The following is a 16,627-nucleotide window of genomic DNA, read 5'->3' on the forward strand; positions in this document are numbered from 1 at the left end:
AGACACCGCCAAGCTGCCATGCCAAGCCAACGAGCCTTTCCATCCACCAACTCACTCTGCATCTTTCTTCTTCTCTCCTCCTACATGCATGCACACACCTCCGATTCCTACCCCCATCGCCTCATGCTCCAATCCCCTCTCTCTCTTCTGTTTCTCCACAGACATTCGTATGCTATAAATGCATCGTATCATGCCATATTCATGAGAGACTTTAGGCGCGTGTTTGAGCTTCTCGCCAGGGAAGAGAGCCGGCTAAATTTGGCAATGAATTAACCAGCAGCCAGCCATTACTGAGTGCAGTTATTCCTTCAGTTGACCGTTTCCATTTTGCGAGGAGATAGAGAGAAGAGCAGACAAGCCCAGCGTGCCGGTTCTTGGCATTTGGGAGTCGATTATTGATCCTGGTTGGCTGCATCGCGGCGAGGTGGCTCGGATTAATGGCTTCCATTTGATCGAGATAGTCATGAGGGATTGATCTATGCGTTGCGTTTGCGCCGGCGGAGCTCGCGAAGGAGGAGTGGTTGGTTGGTTCTTGCAATGAGCGACGTCTCCGGCAGCTTCGTGGTGGCCGTGGCCGTGGCCGCCATGTCGCTGGCCGTGGCGGCGGCTGCGTCGGCGGCGGCGCATGACTACGGGGAGGCGCTGCACAAGAGCCTGCTCTACTTCGAGGCGCAGCGGTCGGGGCGGCTGCCGTACAACCAGCGCGTGCGGTGGCGCGGCCACTCGGGCCTCACCGACGGCCTTGAGCAGGGCGTGGACCTGGTGGGCGGGTACTACGACGCCGGCGACCACGTCAAGTTCGGCCTCCCAATGGCGTTCACCGTTACCATGCTGTCGTGGGGCGTCATCGAGTACGGCGGCGGCGTCGCGGCAACTGGGGAGCTCGCGCACGCGCTGCAGGCCATCAAGTGGGGCACCGACTACTTCATCAAGGCGCACACGAGCCCGAACGAGCTCTGGACGCAGGTCGGCGACGGCGACTCGGACCACTACTGCTGGCAGCGGCCGGAGGACATGACCACGTCGCGGCGCGCGTACAAGGTGGACGCCGAGAACCCGGGGTCGGAGGTCGCCGCCGAGACCGCCGCGGCCATGGCGGCCGCCTCCGTCGTGTTCCGGCGCGCCGGCGACGCGCACTACGCGCACCTGCTCCTCCACCACGCGCAGCAGCTGTTCGAGTTCGCGGACACGTACCGGGGCCGCTACGACGCGAGCGTGGAGTCGGTGAGGAGCTACTACCCGTCATCGAGCGGGTACCAGGACGAGCTCCTGTGGGCGGCGCTCTGGCTGCACCGCGCCACCGGCCGCCGCGACTACCTCGACTACGCGCTCGCCAACGCCGATGCCTTCGGCGGCACCGGATGGGCCGTCTCCGAGTTCAGCTGGGACATCAAGTACTCCGGACTCCAGGTCCTCGCATCCGAGGTACGCACTGCATCTGTACTACATTAATCGAGCTGGGATATGCCTTCTAACTTCGGCTCGTTCGAAACACGGGAATTTTTTTCTCAAATCCTACATTAATCGAACCGTTTCCTGCGAAACTCCTTCAAACTTGATGTGGAATTCGCGCGTTCCAAATATATCTTTCCATACCTTTCCTGATTGTGCCATCATCTTGTTCTCTTGTCACATTGCTTTTTTTTCCTCTTGTCATTGTTAAAATCGAACAATTTTTTTCCACCGTTGATCGGGGTGTAGATTGATGACATTCATGGCATGAAATCTGAATCAACGGTAGGTAGATAGTGTGCATGGTGAGTTAACATTCTCTTGTGGTTGTCCCAATCTGATGTGGATAGATGTTTAACTGCAGAGTACCACCAGTTCTAAACTAGCATGAAGGGCAAGCCTGTTTGGTGCACCCTTTCCTTTTGCTTAGTCTAGCTTACAAGCATAGCCCTGCCTTGCTTGTGTTTGAATTTGATGGATGCACCACATCCAACAACTCCATCTTGTAGAGGAATGCATAGAGCCGTATATGCTTTTCGAGAATACGCAGGACAACTGCATATACATATGCGCTGATTTGGCGCATCTTTTTTTCTTCTGAATTTGAGGCAAATCGCATAACACCCACAAAAACCATGTACATTGGCAAATCTAGTTGTTTAAGTAGATGATGGTACTTAACAGAGCTAATTATCGAGTCTCACTTGTTTATGGAGCAAGCTGGTCTTTCCTCTACCTGTTCTTTTGTCCACTGCTAACCATTTCTAACATTTTTCTCTCATGTGCTCTAGGTATGTAGCATTATTCTTCAAGAAACAGTCTGTTTTCCTAACCCTGTATATTATTTATAAGGTGTAGTAGACTGATGACATTATTGGGGTCTTGTAGAAATGGACTGCCTTCCTAATCCTAACTCCATTGACCACAGTTACCTCCAATGCTTAGAAAACAAGGCAGCGTGCCCATTTCTTTATGCATCCACAAGCCTTTCTCGTCTGCCACCATTCTTGGAATGTGCTGTTCTGAAGCAAGCAAATCAACTAACCCTGAGGATTCTAGCCATCTTGCTGGTGCAGTTGGAGAAGAGGAGTCAGTGTCATTTTAGAATTTGTTATAGAAAGCGTTATACAATTTGAGGACAACTGTTAAAAGTATTTGAGAGCATGAGACAGCTCTTCCTCATGAAGGCAAGTAGACAGCACTAGAGCCATTTTTAAGGTGAACAGAATCATACCCAAGGGGCATGCATTCAACCAACAGTAGTTACATGTTTGGGAAAAGTTGAAGTGGTTGGGTCTCAACCAGAGCCCTGACAGATTGAACCTAGGAAGGATCATTTGGCCAGGATTCTAATTTTTCTCAATTATGTACCTTTAACTTTGTCTAGTTACATATGAGCCTCTACAACTAGTTATTGTCGACAGTAAAATTTGGCCCATAACCATATAGAGAAGGTTTGTGTCATATATAGACACATCCACATGGCTGGCCAATGGGCAATTGGGCATGCAGTAGTTACTAATCTTTCTCCTGAAGTCAACAGCACTATAGAGTTTGGTGCAATTTTTGGCTAATATGAACTGACAATGAAACAAAACAATGCTATTTTTTTATGTGTTTCAGTCTAAGAAAAATTCATGACGCTTGATGTCTCACTGATAAAGAGAGGCCGGCTTGTGCATTGTACTTACTGCAAGTGGCATGCATTTTCTTGAATCACATAATCTTCGGATCGCATGCGAAATATTGCAACTAATCGAAATTCCTTAAAAAAAATCAATAACGCAAAATATGTTCGGTTTTTTTGGAAGGTGCAACATTGACTTTTTTCCCGAGAAGATTCTTCAAACGTTCAGAACTCATGACTTAACCCCTTTTGAAGTTTGTGGAATATGATTATATGAACAGTTTGAATAAGGTTTAATTCATCATCTACTACGTGATAATTAATTTGAGATGTGTATTTGACAGCTGCTTTTTTTTTCTTGAAATGAAATGAACAGCTTCTGGTTGAGGAGAAGCAGCAGCTACTGCGTCTGAGCGACGAGCAGCGCGCGGTGGTGGAGCAGTTGCGGTCCAATGCGGAGTACTACGTGTGCTCGTGCATGAACCGGAACCCCGGCGGCGCCGAGCACAACGCCGGCCGCACCCCGGCGGGGCTGCTCTTCATCCGCCCCTGGAATAACCTCCAGTACGTCTCCAGCGCCGCCTTCCTCCTCACTGTCTACTCCGACGTGCTCGCCGCCCTGGGTCAGCCCCTCCGCTGCGGCGGCATCGACGCCGGCGGCGAGGGCGGCTTCGCGGACGCCGGCGACGTGCTGGCGTTCGCCAAGTCCCAGGCCGACTACATCCTGGGCACCAATCCGATGCGGACCAGCTACCTCGTCGGCTACGGCGCGGCATACCCGCGGCAGGTCCACCACCGTGCGGCGTCGAGCGCGTCGTACCGGCACAACCGGGACTTCATCGGGTGCCTGCAGGGGTTCGACTCGTGGTACAGCGCGCGACGGGAGAACCCGCACGACCTCGTCGGCGCCGTCGTGGGGGGCCCCAACGCCGAGGACGTCTTCAACGACCACCGCGGCGCGTACATGCAGACGGAGGCCTGTACGTACAACACCGCGCCCATGGTCGGGGTCTTCTCCAAGTTCATGCAGCTCGAGGGGCAGCAGCCACGGCGGCCGTCGTCGTCGGCGACTTTGGCGCCAGAGGCGGATCTTTGATAGACGAATTCATTCCTTAAAAAAAACCTTCGATGAGACGGTGGAAAAATAAACATTGATGAAAGAAAATAGAAAAAAAAATGATCCTGGAGTGTTGATTAGGATGGATGTATGTATACATGATTCTTTTTGTTGATTCATAGAGTATTTGTTTCATGTTTTGCACATAGAAAGGAATCGAAAGGAAGAAAAATAAACTTTTAATTGAAGCAGCGATGTCGGGCTCATCTCGGTAAGCTAGTAGTTGCAGCAGATGTTAAAAACTGTGTGGTATCTAATTTAGCTTTCACCTTGTAATTGCATACGTGTTATATATATATGAAATTAATTTAGTATTATCGGTGTATAGAATAAGGAAGTCCCCTGCCAGAGGCAGTCCGCTTAAGGAAATGTCAGCTGATGGTAGATATTTTTTCAAAGACTGTGACCCTATTACGCGATTAGGCAAGGATCTCGTGACCAGCCTCCTGGTCGCGGAGGTATGTCTTACTGGTCACAGGGTAGATATTTTATCTTAACCTATCAAATCGCATTAAATATTATCTACTCAATTATTTTTCTTCTCTAAGCACCTCTCCAGCGAACAAAGTCTTGGTCGGCACAGATAGGCAGTGTCTCATCCCATAGCATTAAATGTTACGGGATGGTGTTACAGACAGGTGTGATGTCGCACGGTAGATGGGGCGACGTCACAGGCTGGCATGCGGTGTGGGGCGACGGGACAAAGCAGGCTTGTCGATCAGTGTAGGGTCTGCATACCTACCCTAGCTAGGGGTAATTGTTTTCATCAGAGTTAGACCGGTCACGTTATTGGCATAGTTTATTTGTATGTACATCACTCCTGCTATATAAATAGAGGAGGAATGGACTTGTAAGAAGAGAGGAACAAATATGTAAACAATTTCATATTATACATAAAAGAATACACATGTTATAGGGTTGTTATCACATGGGATGCCTCAACCTGGATAATCATATTGTTCTTGAGTTCATACACACACCGAACACGTCAATCACGCACCCATCGTCCGATATACCCTAGAAGTATTGTTAGGGATTAACTCTCGACAGTTGACGCGCCAGATAGAGGGTGCATTTTCGCGTTTTGGTAAGTGTTGATGACTTGATTGGGCTACCTATGACCGGATCTATGGCAACCGTTGAGTCCCACTCCGAGGACTCCGGTCGCCATGAGGTGTTTGTCATGGGGTACGACCGAGATGAGCCCGGTATGCTCCAAGCATGAGACACCAAATCGGAGTGGCACCGAACAGGGAGGCTCTCCGATACAACCCCAACAACTACAACATCGTCCAGAGGAACTCCCGCATAGAGCGCAATCTGTGGTAGTGTCACCTAGGACATCACACCATGTGGGCACTGGGGCTCCCCTCCTCGTGATATGTCACTGCTCCACGCTCAGTAGCTTGACTACGAGGCTATGACACCAGCACATAATCTGCAGACCGTGCAAATGCTTCTCAGCCACCCACCGGTAGCAGTACCGGAGGGTTCACCAATAGCCACCTGGCTGCGCGACCTCGCCCTCCTGGTCGAGATCGCCCAACGCCAAATCATGGCGGCAAACGCCACGTCCGTCGCAAGGATTGGTGAATGTCACGATCACCAAGACTCACAACAAGCCTCGCGGCAGGAAAGATCTCGTGCTCCCTCCAAGGCAGGAAATGTTTGGAGACCCCTGTCACCTTGGGATAGCCAACTCATTGACCTGCGTGACTCTCTTCATCAATGTGACCTCTGTGGCATGATCCAAGGTCAGAGGGCTGACAGAGAGCAGGGAGATCACGCTCGGCATGAGCTGGAAAAGGACAAGCAGCCCTACCACTCACCTTTCCCTCGTAGGGAGACATTAGATTCCTTCAACCTATCGTCCGGGCTACGAGACCGTCATCTCTCTCCCCGAGAACGTTCCGCCTCCCATCAGCGAGTGACCACCCCCTGTTATGGGATGAGGTGCAATGCCATATCCTCCTAGGCGAGAGGGGCGCTGGCCAGACAAGTTCTGGCCGATCCTAGCAGAAAAATATGATGGCTCAACCAATCCCAAGGAGTTTTTGCATATCTATATCACCATGGTGCAGGCTGCAGGTGGCCACGGGAAAGTCATAGCCAACTATTTCTCGACCGCCTAGACTGACTTAGCCCGGTCTTAGCTTATGAACCTCCCAGATGGTCAATTCACTCCTAGGAGGACTTGTGCGACCAGTTTGTTGCCAACTTTCAGGGGACCTATGCCTGACCAGGTGTCGAGGATGACCTATATCAGGTAAGGCAGCGACAGGGTGAGTCGTTACGAGACTTCATCCGGTGTTTCATCGAACGTCGGAATACCATTCCAAGGATAACGGGTGAGAGACCATAAGATGGTTGAAAAGCTGGTCACCAAGGAAGTCTGAAGCACTACCGAGCTCTTCGAGCTCGCCGATAAGTGCGCGTAGGCCGCTGAGGCCCAAGTGCGTCAGATCGACGCAAAGCCATAGCTGCCATCTGAACACCCGCCTCTTCCTAGGAGGGCAGCCGGAAGGAGAAAAAAAAAGAACAAACGCAAGCTAGGACCACCCAATGTCATGGCAGTCGAGCAGACTGGCCAACCGCGCTGGCACTTCGAGAAAAAGGATGGAAGGAAGGGCCGAGGCTACTGCCTGATACGACGTACCGACACCCACGATCTGACCGAATGCAAGGTCATGCGGAGCATCATCGACAAGGAACTTGGGGAGCGTGGGCCTAGTCACAATGACAATAGTGAGGATGAGGTTGACCCCGACCAGTCGGTGTTGGGTTTCTAACAGGCCAATTACATGGTCCACCATATCTTCAGGAGCACCGTAACATATTCCTTGAACAAGGAGTACAAGTCGGTGGTCCGTGAGGTGTGGGCCACCACTCTAGACCCAAGCCCGCGCCTGAAGTGGTCGGAGGTACCCTTGACTTTTAGCCAGGCTGACCACCCAGCGCAGGTCAAACGCCTTGGTCGCTACCCCATCGTGGTCGAGCCAACGGTGCACAACATCAGTCTGGGTCCCGTACTGGTCGATGGAGGGGGCTCCATCAACCTCCTCTTCGCCGACGCGTTGGACGCCCTGTAGATTCTAAGGAGCATGTTGAAGCACTCTCCTCCCATCTTCGGAATCACCCTAGCTCCTCAGCAAAACCATTGGCGCAAATTGAGTTGGCCGTCACTTTCATCTCGTCGAGTAACTTCAAGACCGAAAAAGTCATGTTCGATATGACAGACTTCGAGACTACTTACAATGCGATCCTGGGGCGACCAGCGATGGCCTAATTCATGGCCATTGCCCACTACACTTACCAGGTCATCAAGATTCATGGTCCGACGGGAGCCATCATTGTGACAAGAGGAGTCTCTACATGGTTGAGCTGACTCCCGAGTCGCAACCTGAGAACACCAGACCCAATGGTCGCTCGGTGAAGGTCCACGTTGTCGCTAGTCCAGACGATCGGCTCAAGGTCGTTTGCCTCGATGACTCTGACCCATCCAGGACAGTCTAGATTGGGGCCAGCCTGGACCCTAAATAGGAATTCATGCTCATCACTTTCGTCCAGACACATGCAGACGTCTTTTTGTGGAAGTAGTTCGATATGCCTAGAGTCCCTAGGGACATGATCGAGCACAAGTTATCGGTACGGCCTAACGCGCGACCAATAAAACAAAAGGTGCATCGGTTTGCACCCGACCGAAAAGAAGTACTTCGTGAGGAGATCGACAAGCTCCTAGAAACAGGCTTCATTCAAGAGGTGTAATACCCAGAGTGGCTGGCTAACCTAGTCATGGTCCAAAAACACAATGGTAAGTGGAGGATGTGCGTCGACTTCACCGACCTCAACAAGGCATGCCCGAAGGATCTCTCCCCTCTACCCCGAATCGACCAACTTGTTGACTCAACCACTGACAGCAATCTTCTAAGATTCTTATATGCCCATTCGGGGTACCACCAGATTAGCATGTATAGAGAAGATGAGGAGAAGATTGCTTTTGTAATGCCTTTTGGGGTCTTTTGCTATGTAAAAATACCTTTTGGTTTAAAAAGTGTTAGTTCCACTTACTAGTATTGTATTTAGCTCATTCTTTGACCACAACTCGGTAGAAACGTCGAGGCATATGTTGATGATGTGGTCATCAAGAGTAGGACCAAGGAACCTTCAAGAAACGTTCGACAACCTTCGAAAGTACCTCATGAAGCAGAACCCCGTGAAGTCCATGTTTGGAGTCCCATAAGGGAAATTGCTCGGGTTCCTCGTATCTAGTCGAGGAATTAAGGCAAACCCCAACAAGATCAAAGCCATCGACCAGATGAGAACCCTAACCAGGTTAAAGAAAATCCATAAACTAATAGGGTGTATGGTGACTTTGAGCAGGTTCATCTTGAGGCTAAGGGAGAAGGGGATGTCGCTCTTTAAGCTCCTAAAGAAAAGCGACCATTCTGGATCTCAAAAGATACATTTCGTCCCCTCCTGTACCAACCGCTCCTTGACCAGACGAGGAGCTCTTGCTCTATGCTGCAGGTACCCCACAGGTCATGAGTGCAGCCCTGGTTGTTAAATGAGAAGTTCTTTTAGCGACCAGTGTACTTCGTCAGTAAGGTCTTACACGACGCAAAGGCTCAGTATCCATATGTTCAGAAGCTACTGTATGCCATGTTGATGGCCTCTCGCAAGCTTATACACTACTTCTAGGCTCATAAAATCAACGAAATCTTCTCACTGCCAATTAAAGAAATTCTCCATAATAGGGATGCAGCAGGAAGAACAGCAAAGTGGACAGTAGAGCTCGGGGAGTTCGGTATTTAGTTCACACCCCGAACGGCTATCAAGTCTCAAGCACTGGTCAATTTTGTTGCTGAGTGGTCATCCTTTGAGCCTGAGTGGGAACAGTGACCAAAGGTAGATGGGCACTGGACCATGCACTTTGATGGGTCATTTACATTGTCGGGAGCGGGGGTTGGAGTGGTCCTGACCTCATCGATCGGTGACATCCTTAGGTATGTAGTACAATTATGTTTCCTAGCCACTAACAATATTACGGAATACGAGAGCCTCCTGTCCGGAATGCGAGCTGCTTCTACGCTTGGGATAAAACGCCTATTAGCGATAGGGGACTCGCTACTAGTCATGAACCAAGTGCAAAAGGAATTTCAGTTCTCTGATGCGACAATGATGGTATACCTCTTCAAAGTGAGAAACATGGAGTGATGCTTTATCGACTTTGAGGTCAGACATGTCCCCCACAAGGACAACTTCCTAGCCGATGAGCTGGTTTGTCTAGCTTCTTCTCGCGAAACTGTCCCAGTCAGAGTCTTTGAAGAAAGACTCATACGACCATCCAATGCGGTCTTGGGCCAAGGTGAAGGGGAGCACCAGAGGCAGCACCATTTGAGGCAACCCCTCCTTTGGTATCGTCGACCTCGGGTGGCCATCATGTGGTTGTCCTGCTTGATTCGGGTACGACCTGGATGTATCAGATCTTGGACTATCTTCAGAATCGAGCAGTCCTTAACGATGATGCATCAACAGAAAAGGTCACGTGACGAGCCCGCAGATACTCCCTGGTAAAGGGATGCCTTTAACGCTGAGGGAGTAACGACCTTTTACTGAAATGCATCACTTAGGAAGAGGGGAGCACATTGCTCTTTGATATCCACAGAGACATATATGGTAGTCACGCTTCATACCGCACTCTAGTTGGAAAAGTGTTCTGACAAGGATTTTATTGGCCAACGGCCCTCCAAGATGCTTGCGAGCTGGTGAAATGGTGCGAGTCATGTCAGACCAGATGCAAACCATACCACTATCTTAGCTTTTCGCTGTTTGGGGGCTCAATATCGTGGGACTGTTCCTTAAAGCCCCTAATGGTTTTGAATTCTTATTTGTGGCTGTCGTTAAATACACTAAGTAGATCAAAGCTGAGCTCATCACGAAGATCGCCACCACATCAGCGATCAAGTTCATATGTGGGTTGGTAGTACGGTTCGACAGTTCGAATTGCATAGTTATGAACAACGGGGCTCAGTTCACCATTAGCGCTTTCTGAGACTACTACGAAGAGATCGAGACCAAATTATGCTTCACGTTGGTGGCACGCCCCCAGAGCAATGGGCAGGTCGAAAGGGCAAATGAGATGATACTACAATGCGTCAAAATCCGAGTCTTTGATCGGCTTCAGAGCTACTCAAGACGTTAGGTGGACGAACTCCCCACAATGCTCTGGTCGCTACAAATGACCCCCAGCAGAGACACTGCCGAGACTGAAAGTGCCTAGAGGGGGGTGAATAGGCTTTTCTAAAAATTAAAACTAAAACAGCGGATTAAATCTGCCGGATACTCCGGTGAAGGTCGGATACTTCGGTCTGGTCCGGAGTCTCCGGTCTAGTCCGGAGTCTCCAGTCTATACAAAAATTCTAGAACAACTACGAATTAAAGCAAATAGCTAGAATCTAAGGTTGAAGCTAGGTCTACTGGATATCACAGAGTTAGAATAACACTTAACACTAGCAAGATGATCACTAGAGCAATTTGTATGATGAATCACAAATTTCACACAATAAAATAAATTGCACGAACGAACACAAGAGATTATCCCGGAGTTCGGCCACCTCACAAAGAAGTGCCTATGTCTCCGTTGAGGAGCTCACAAAGAGCCGGGTCTTTTCCAACCCTATCCTCTTCTAGCGACCACCAAGATCAAGCTAGAAATTCTTACTCAATTCGAAGATGTTTACAAACTTCCCGTGGCACTCCACAAGTTTGGGTGCTCTACGGGCGACGCCTTACCGTCTAGAAGCACAAAGCTTCAAGAGAAATGATCGCAGCGAATGCTCGATGAAGAACTCAATGCTCAAGTGGCTTGAACCCTCTCCAAACACAAACTCTCTAAATTTTTGCAAACTTTGCACTAGAGGTGGTTGGAGGGTCTTTGAATACTCTTAAAGTTCTCAAGAGGTCTAAAGTTCACCAGCAACAGCAATCACTAAATGCCATGGGGTGTGGGAGCATTTATAGCCCTCTCTCAAAAACTAGCCGTTACTGTTTTGTCAGAACTAACTGGAGTATCCGGTGAACACCGGAGTATCCGGCCCTAAATCCAAAAACGGCGTCAGATCGGTCACAGAACGTGTCAGAACTAGCCGTTACAGTTCTGTTAAATTACCGGAGTCTCCGGTGAACACCGGAGTCTCCGGTCCTGACAGGGCTTTCAAAAACATTAAGTCCAGAGACTAATCGGACCCTCCGGCCTCTCCAAGTACCGGAGTATCCGGTGCACACCGGAGACTCCGATCTTTTTTATCAAAAAGATTAAAAGCTAACCGAGACTCTCTGCCGGAGTCTCTCTCGGAGACTCCGGTTAAAACTTAATTTCTTACCGGAGTATCCGGTGAACACCGAAGACTCCGGTCCTTTTCAATTAAAATAAACACCTAACCGAGACTCTCTGGCGGAGTCTCCCTCGGAGACTCTGGTCTGTTAACCCATAAATTTACCGGAGTATTCGGTGTACACCGGAGACTCCGGTCTTTTTCCAATAAAAATAAACCGTAACCGAGACTCTCTGCCGGAGTCTCTCTCGGAGACTCTGGACTAAATACTGAGTACCGGAGTATCCGGTGAACACCGGAGTATCCGGACTCAGTGAATTTTTTGCAGAATTAACTCGGTGTCCGTGGGTGATTGTGTCTCTCAACTAGTTGGTTCTAAAGGATATCTTGAGCATTGAGACACTAACCAAGCAATCAAATGCAACCCTCTTAATAGAGCGGCTATCCTAGACTCAATTTCAAAGATAAAAGAATTTAAATCCTATTGAGTACTCTTCGTTGATTCTCCATTTGTTTCGACGGGCGTCAAACGTCACTTATCTTTTCAACTAATGCTTAAACCTGTTCATAACTTAGATAAGCATGTTAGTTCCTTAATCATTTTATCATCAATAAGCCAAAACCCACTTAGGGGGCCTAGATGCACTTTCAGAGACTCTGTTCTTTCTAGTCTATGGCACTGAAACAATGCTCCCCTCCGAGATCACCCTCTAGTCTCCTCGGGTGGCCGACTACTCGGATGGCGACCAGGTGGCTCGATGGGAGGATAATATAAAACTGATCAAAGAGTTCCACGATCATGATCTAATTCAAGCAGCTCGATACCAACAGAGCCTCAAGCGCTACCACAACCGTCGGGTGTGGGAGTGGACACTAGTTGTAGGCAACCTAGTCCTAAGAAAAGTTCAGAATAAGACGGGTCGGAATAAGCTCCCTCCAAAGTGGGAGGGACCCTACACAGTGGTCAAGGTTACTCGACCTGGTGCAGTCAAGCTATCCATGGAGGACAGCCATGAAATGCACAATTCATGAAACATCGACCAGTTGCACAAGTTCTATGTATAAGACTGCTCGAGAGCGAGTACGTGTTTTTTATTTTGCAAGATGTTCTGGGACGAGCGTGGAATAAGAGCTTGTAAGTTTTTCCAATTCAATAACTAGACTCTTTGTTTTGCAGGATTTCCCAGATGAGAGCGGTCTCTCGACAGATTGTGAGTGTTTTCGATTCAAGAGCATAATCACCTGAACGGTAGCTTTCCCGCCAACTAGGTGGTCGGGAGCTAGAGCAGTTTAGATATAGTCATTTTTCACTACTTTCCCGCACTGCTAGTTACTTTGCATGTTCATTTTTACGGTGAGTACCAAACCGTTGAGAAGGGATTCAAGTTGCCACTCACGCAGTTTCAAGGATATGGGCGGCCGGGGGTAACGACCTTAAAGCCATAAGTCCAAACTCGGGTCAAGCGCTGGTTGCCACTGAAGGACTTGTCGTGCCAAGGGTTATCCTAGTCGCCAGAAACCTAACTAGCGAGAGGTACGGAAGCCTTGCCCCCACCCCTAATTGTAACGGGCACTCAGAACCTACTCGCCACCACATAGAAATTTTACATAAAAGCATATCCTTACATTACAAAATAACTACTCGAGTATTACTCAGGGGTTGTTTCTAACATTTTCATTCAGTATCCCTAAGATCCGAAGATGCCCCTCAGCGGGTCAAACCAAACATTCCAAAGGAGGGAGCAAGCCACATACAAAAATGAGTCTACGAGAAAGCTGAGCTCCTCCGTAGTCCTCTGAATCCCGCCAAAGCCGACAACAACTACCGAAGCACGGTCCAGGTCGGGGATATGGTCACGAACATAGATAAGGGCAAGATAGGCACCGGTAACTCCAACCTCGAAAAAGTGGTCACCAAAAGTTTTGCGCAACCTCCACTCAAGATCATCAGCCTCCTCAGAGGCTGCTAAAAACCAATCGATGTGACCAGTCACAGTGTCTCCAGGAGTTGGGTGAACCTGAACGTCGGCGGACCGCAACAGCGAGTCGAAGGTTGTAAAAGCCTGGCTGAGGCAGTCGTAGAAGTATTCTTGTCACTAATATCTCTCTCTCTCTCTAGTCATTCGCTCTAGGTCTCTCCGCGCCGCGAGCAGCTCCCCCTAACAAGCTAACCAAGCAAACAGGTCGTGAACCTCACAGGGGTCAGCCAACTGGTTGAGCCTCGCTTGGCTGGCCTAGGACTACACGTGACTGAGTGAAGGTAAGACCAATGCACCTCGAAGGTCACTCTGCAAGATCTCTCGCTCGACCGTGAACCCAAGCTCGCACTCGGCCACCACTTCCTGACTACACTGGTCAATGAAGTGATGAGTAAACGTGGTCGGGGGCTCAGAGCGAGCAGGTTGCTTGGACGTCTCTGACCGCACTCCATCTACAGGTGTGGTAGAGGGCTCAAAGCTGGCAGGTGGTTCGGTCAATTCAGGGACCCTATGACCACAACAGTGACACATGCTCATCAGAGAAGTTGAAAGCCGCATTCATACAAGATACATGCGCAAATTACAATTCAAGGTTTACTCCTCTTCACCAGCTTCCTCGAAGGTCTCCACCCGAAGATGGACCCCACGTAATCTGCCAGCCCTTGGCACTCCTCTTCCAACCTCTCCGCTCCTATGGGGCCTGCTATCGCGATCCCCTCCTGGACGATCTCAAGGTTGAAGGCGGGGTCGCGACTGCGGTAGCACTTGAGGACGTACGCCACAGCAGCCTTCGCCGCATTGTCCACGTCCTTCGATGTCCTCTCCGCCAGAATGCCCGAGAGCTGGGCAAACCTTTCCATCAGGACGCGGATGGCGAAGGCCCAACCCTCAATAGTACTTTCTTCCTTCGGGTTGGGGGGGGGAGGGAGGGTCTAGCCCAACGCTCATCAGGGGCCTTCGAATATCCCTAAAGGCTTCCTCAAGAATACCATGAGTCCTTCGTTCCTTCTCCTTAAGCTCAGCATGTTCAGTAGTGAGCATGTCTTTTTCTCATTGGAGCTTGGTGTTTCCCTGTTGAAGTAGAAGTCGGGTTTTCTTCTACTCGGCCACCCACTTCTCCAACTCGGTGCACTGGTTGTCTATTGTCTCCTGCTCGGTAATTAGCTGGAGGATGGAGGCGGGGAAGTGGTCAACTAGGGAGAGCATGTCAGAGGCTGAAACAGGCTCCACGACCAGCTCTATGCACTCAGAAGTCACAACCAATGCTCCTGGCATCGAAACTACACCTGGCTGGGGGTCGGGAATGCCATGCTATGGCACCGGTGGATTAGGGATGACTAGGGCCGAAGGCGGGGTTAAGTGAAAGTGTTTTAGGCCTCCTATGTCAGTTTTGGATAATTGATGATAAACGATTGAGGGACTAATGAGTTTATTGAGGTTATGTATAGGTTTTAGTCCCATCGATAAAGTTAAAAGGTGTTGGCATCCCGTAAAAAGAAAAGAAAAGCGGCATGTAGTTACTCATAGGTTTAAATTCATTTTATTTTCAAATTTGAGTTGAGGAATATTGTATTATCAAGAGAGATGCGTGTTGATTGTCTTGAATGTGTCTCAGTGCTCAAAGTACCCTTTTAGACCTAAAAGTTGAGAGACGCAATTACTCACGAACACCATGATAGCTGCAAAAATTGTCTAAACCCGGAGTCTCCAGGTTATCCCTGATACTCCGGATTTTGGACAGTAGCCCAGAGTCTACGAGTTAGACTCCAAGTCGGACTCTCGGTTTGGGCTTGAGTGCCTAACCCGGAGTCTCCAGGTCAACCCGGATACTCCAAGTCAGTACAAAAAGTACTATAATAGCTAGTTTGGGGGGCTGGGTTTAAATACTCCTTTCACCCCCCCCCCCCTTCATTTGCTGCTGATCTAACTCGAGACAAACTCATTCATAGCTATTTAATAGCCCCTTTAACTCTTCTAGTGCTTTAAATCTTGCTAGATTTTTAGAGCTAAGTTGGGAGAGTTTGGAGCTCCTAGATGGTTAGGTATCGCTCGGAGAGCACCCAAGATTGTAGAGTGCCCCGAGAAGTTTGTGAAGGTTATTCTCGCCTCCGTATGGGAAGAGGAACTCTTGAGTAAGCCCAAGCTTGATCTTCATGGTCGCTTGGTGAGAACAAGGGTTGAAAGAGACTCGACTCTTTGTAAGAACCTCAACGGAGATGTAGGGTCGTTTGATCCAAACTTTGTGAAATAAATTCTTGTCTCCTTTACATTCTTGTATGTTTTCTTGTTCTAGTTGTTTTTTTTGGGGGGGGGGGGGTTGCCTCGATCTACTTGTTTGTGAGGTTGTAATTGTAGGTTGTTGGTTAAAAGAAGCTTTTACATCAATTAGAACATGTGGTAATCTTTATATCCAACTAGACTTGCTTAGTTTTGCTCCGTTTTTAATTTTCTATACAAGCCAGACTATCCAGGTTAGATTGGAGTCTCCGGATCGAACCAGAGTGTCCGTATTATGTTAATCCGCTATGAAGTTTTAATTTTCAGGAAATGCTTATCACCCCTCCCCCCCCCCCCCCCGTCTAGGTGACATCACGTACATTCATTAAGGACCTGCAGCGATCATGGGTCACAAAGTTAAGGAAGAGCTCGAAGGATCCACTCATAACCGAAGAACTTATCACGTCAGCGAAGGGGTAAGCATAAGTCTCATCCTCGTAAAGCCACTGGGCGGGGAATCCAAGGCACTATGGATCAGTGTCCCACGAATGTATTTAGATGTTCCCACGAAAACAGAGTCTTCTGCTAGTCTCTTCCCCCATGTGCAGACACTTGGCTGACGGCAACCTAATCGCCCCCGGTCTGGTCGGGGTAAGGCTAGTTGGATCAAGGCTGGTCGGGTCGAGGTTGGTCAGAGTTAGGCTGGTCGGGGCAATGCTGGTCAATCCTCTATTGACAGGTGCAGCTCCTAAAACCACCGCCCGCGGTCGATACCTAGCTCCGAGCAGTCTAGTCGCCTCCGTGGCCAGCTGGGTCGACTTCATGACCGAGTTGATGGCTGGCTAGAGCGGTGCTGGGCACGGAGAGGACATACAGGCAGCAAGATCAACTTCCCAGGTGA

At 49.3% G+C, this 16,627-nt stretch overlaps 1 protein-coding gene across 1 annotated transcript; it reads left to right on the top strand.

Moving 5' to 3' along the window:
* Positions 1 to 4,315, top strand: LOC133922661 (endoglucanase 5-like). The gene is made up of 2 exons (XM_062368073.1): positions 1 to 1,425; positions 3,456 to 4,315. Exons 1-2 carry the CDS (start codon positions 538 to 540, stop codon positions 4,173 to 4,175), a joined length of 1,608 nt encoding a protein of 535 aa, XP_062224057.1. The 5' UTR covers positions 1 to 537; the 3' UTR covers positions 4,176 to 4,315.
* The last annotated feature ends 12,312 nt before the right edge of the window (positions 4,316 to 16,627 follow it).

Source organism: Phragmites australis, chromosome 6 (genome assembly GCF_958298935.1).
Source record: "Phragmites australis chromosome 6, lpPhrAust1.1, whole genome shotgun sequence".
NCBI classification, from domain to species: domain Eukaryota; kingdom Viridiplantae; phylum Streptophyta; class Magnoliopsida; order Poales; family Poaceae; genus Phragmites; species Phragmites australis.

Coding starts and splice junctions, on each gene's coding strand:
- LOC133922661 (XM_062368073.1), top strand. CDS start 538: ATGAGCGACGTCTCCGGCAGCTTCGTGGTGGCCGTGGCCGTGGCCGCC. Junction 1,426..3,455: donor TCCAGGTCCTCGCATCCGAG/GTACGCACTGCA, acceptor TGAAATGAACAG/CTTCTGGTTGAGGAGAAGCA.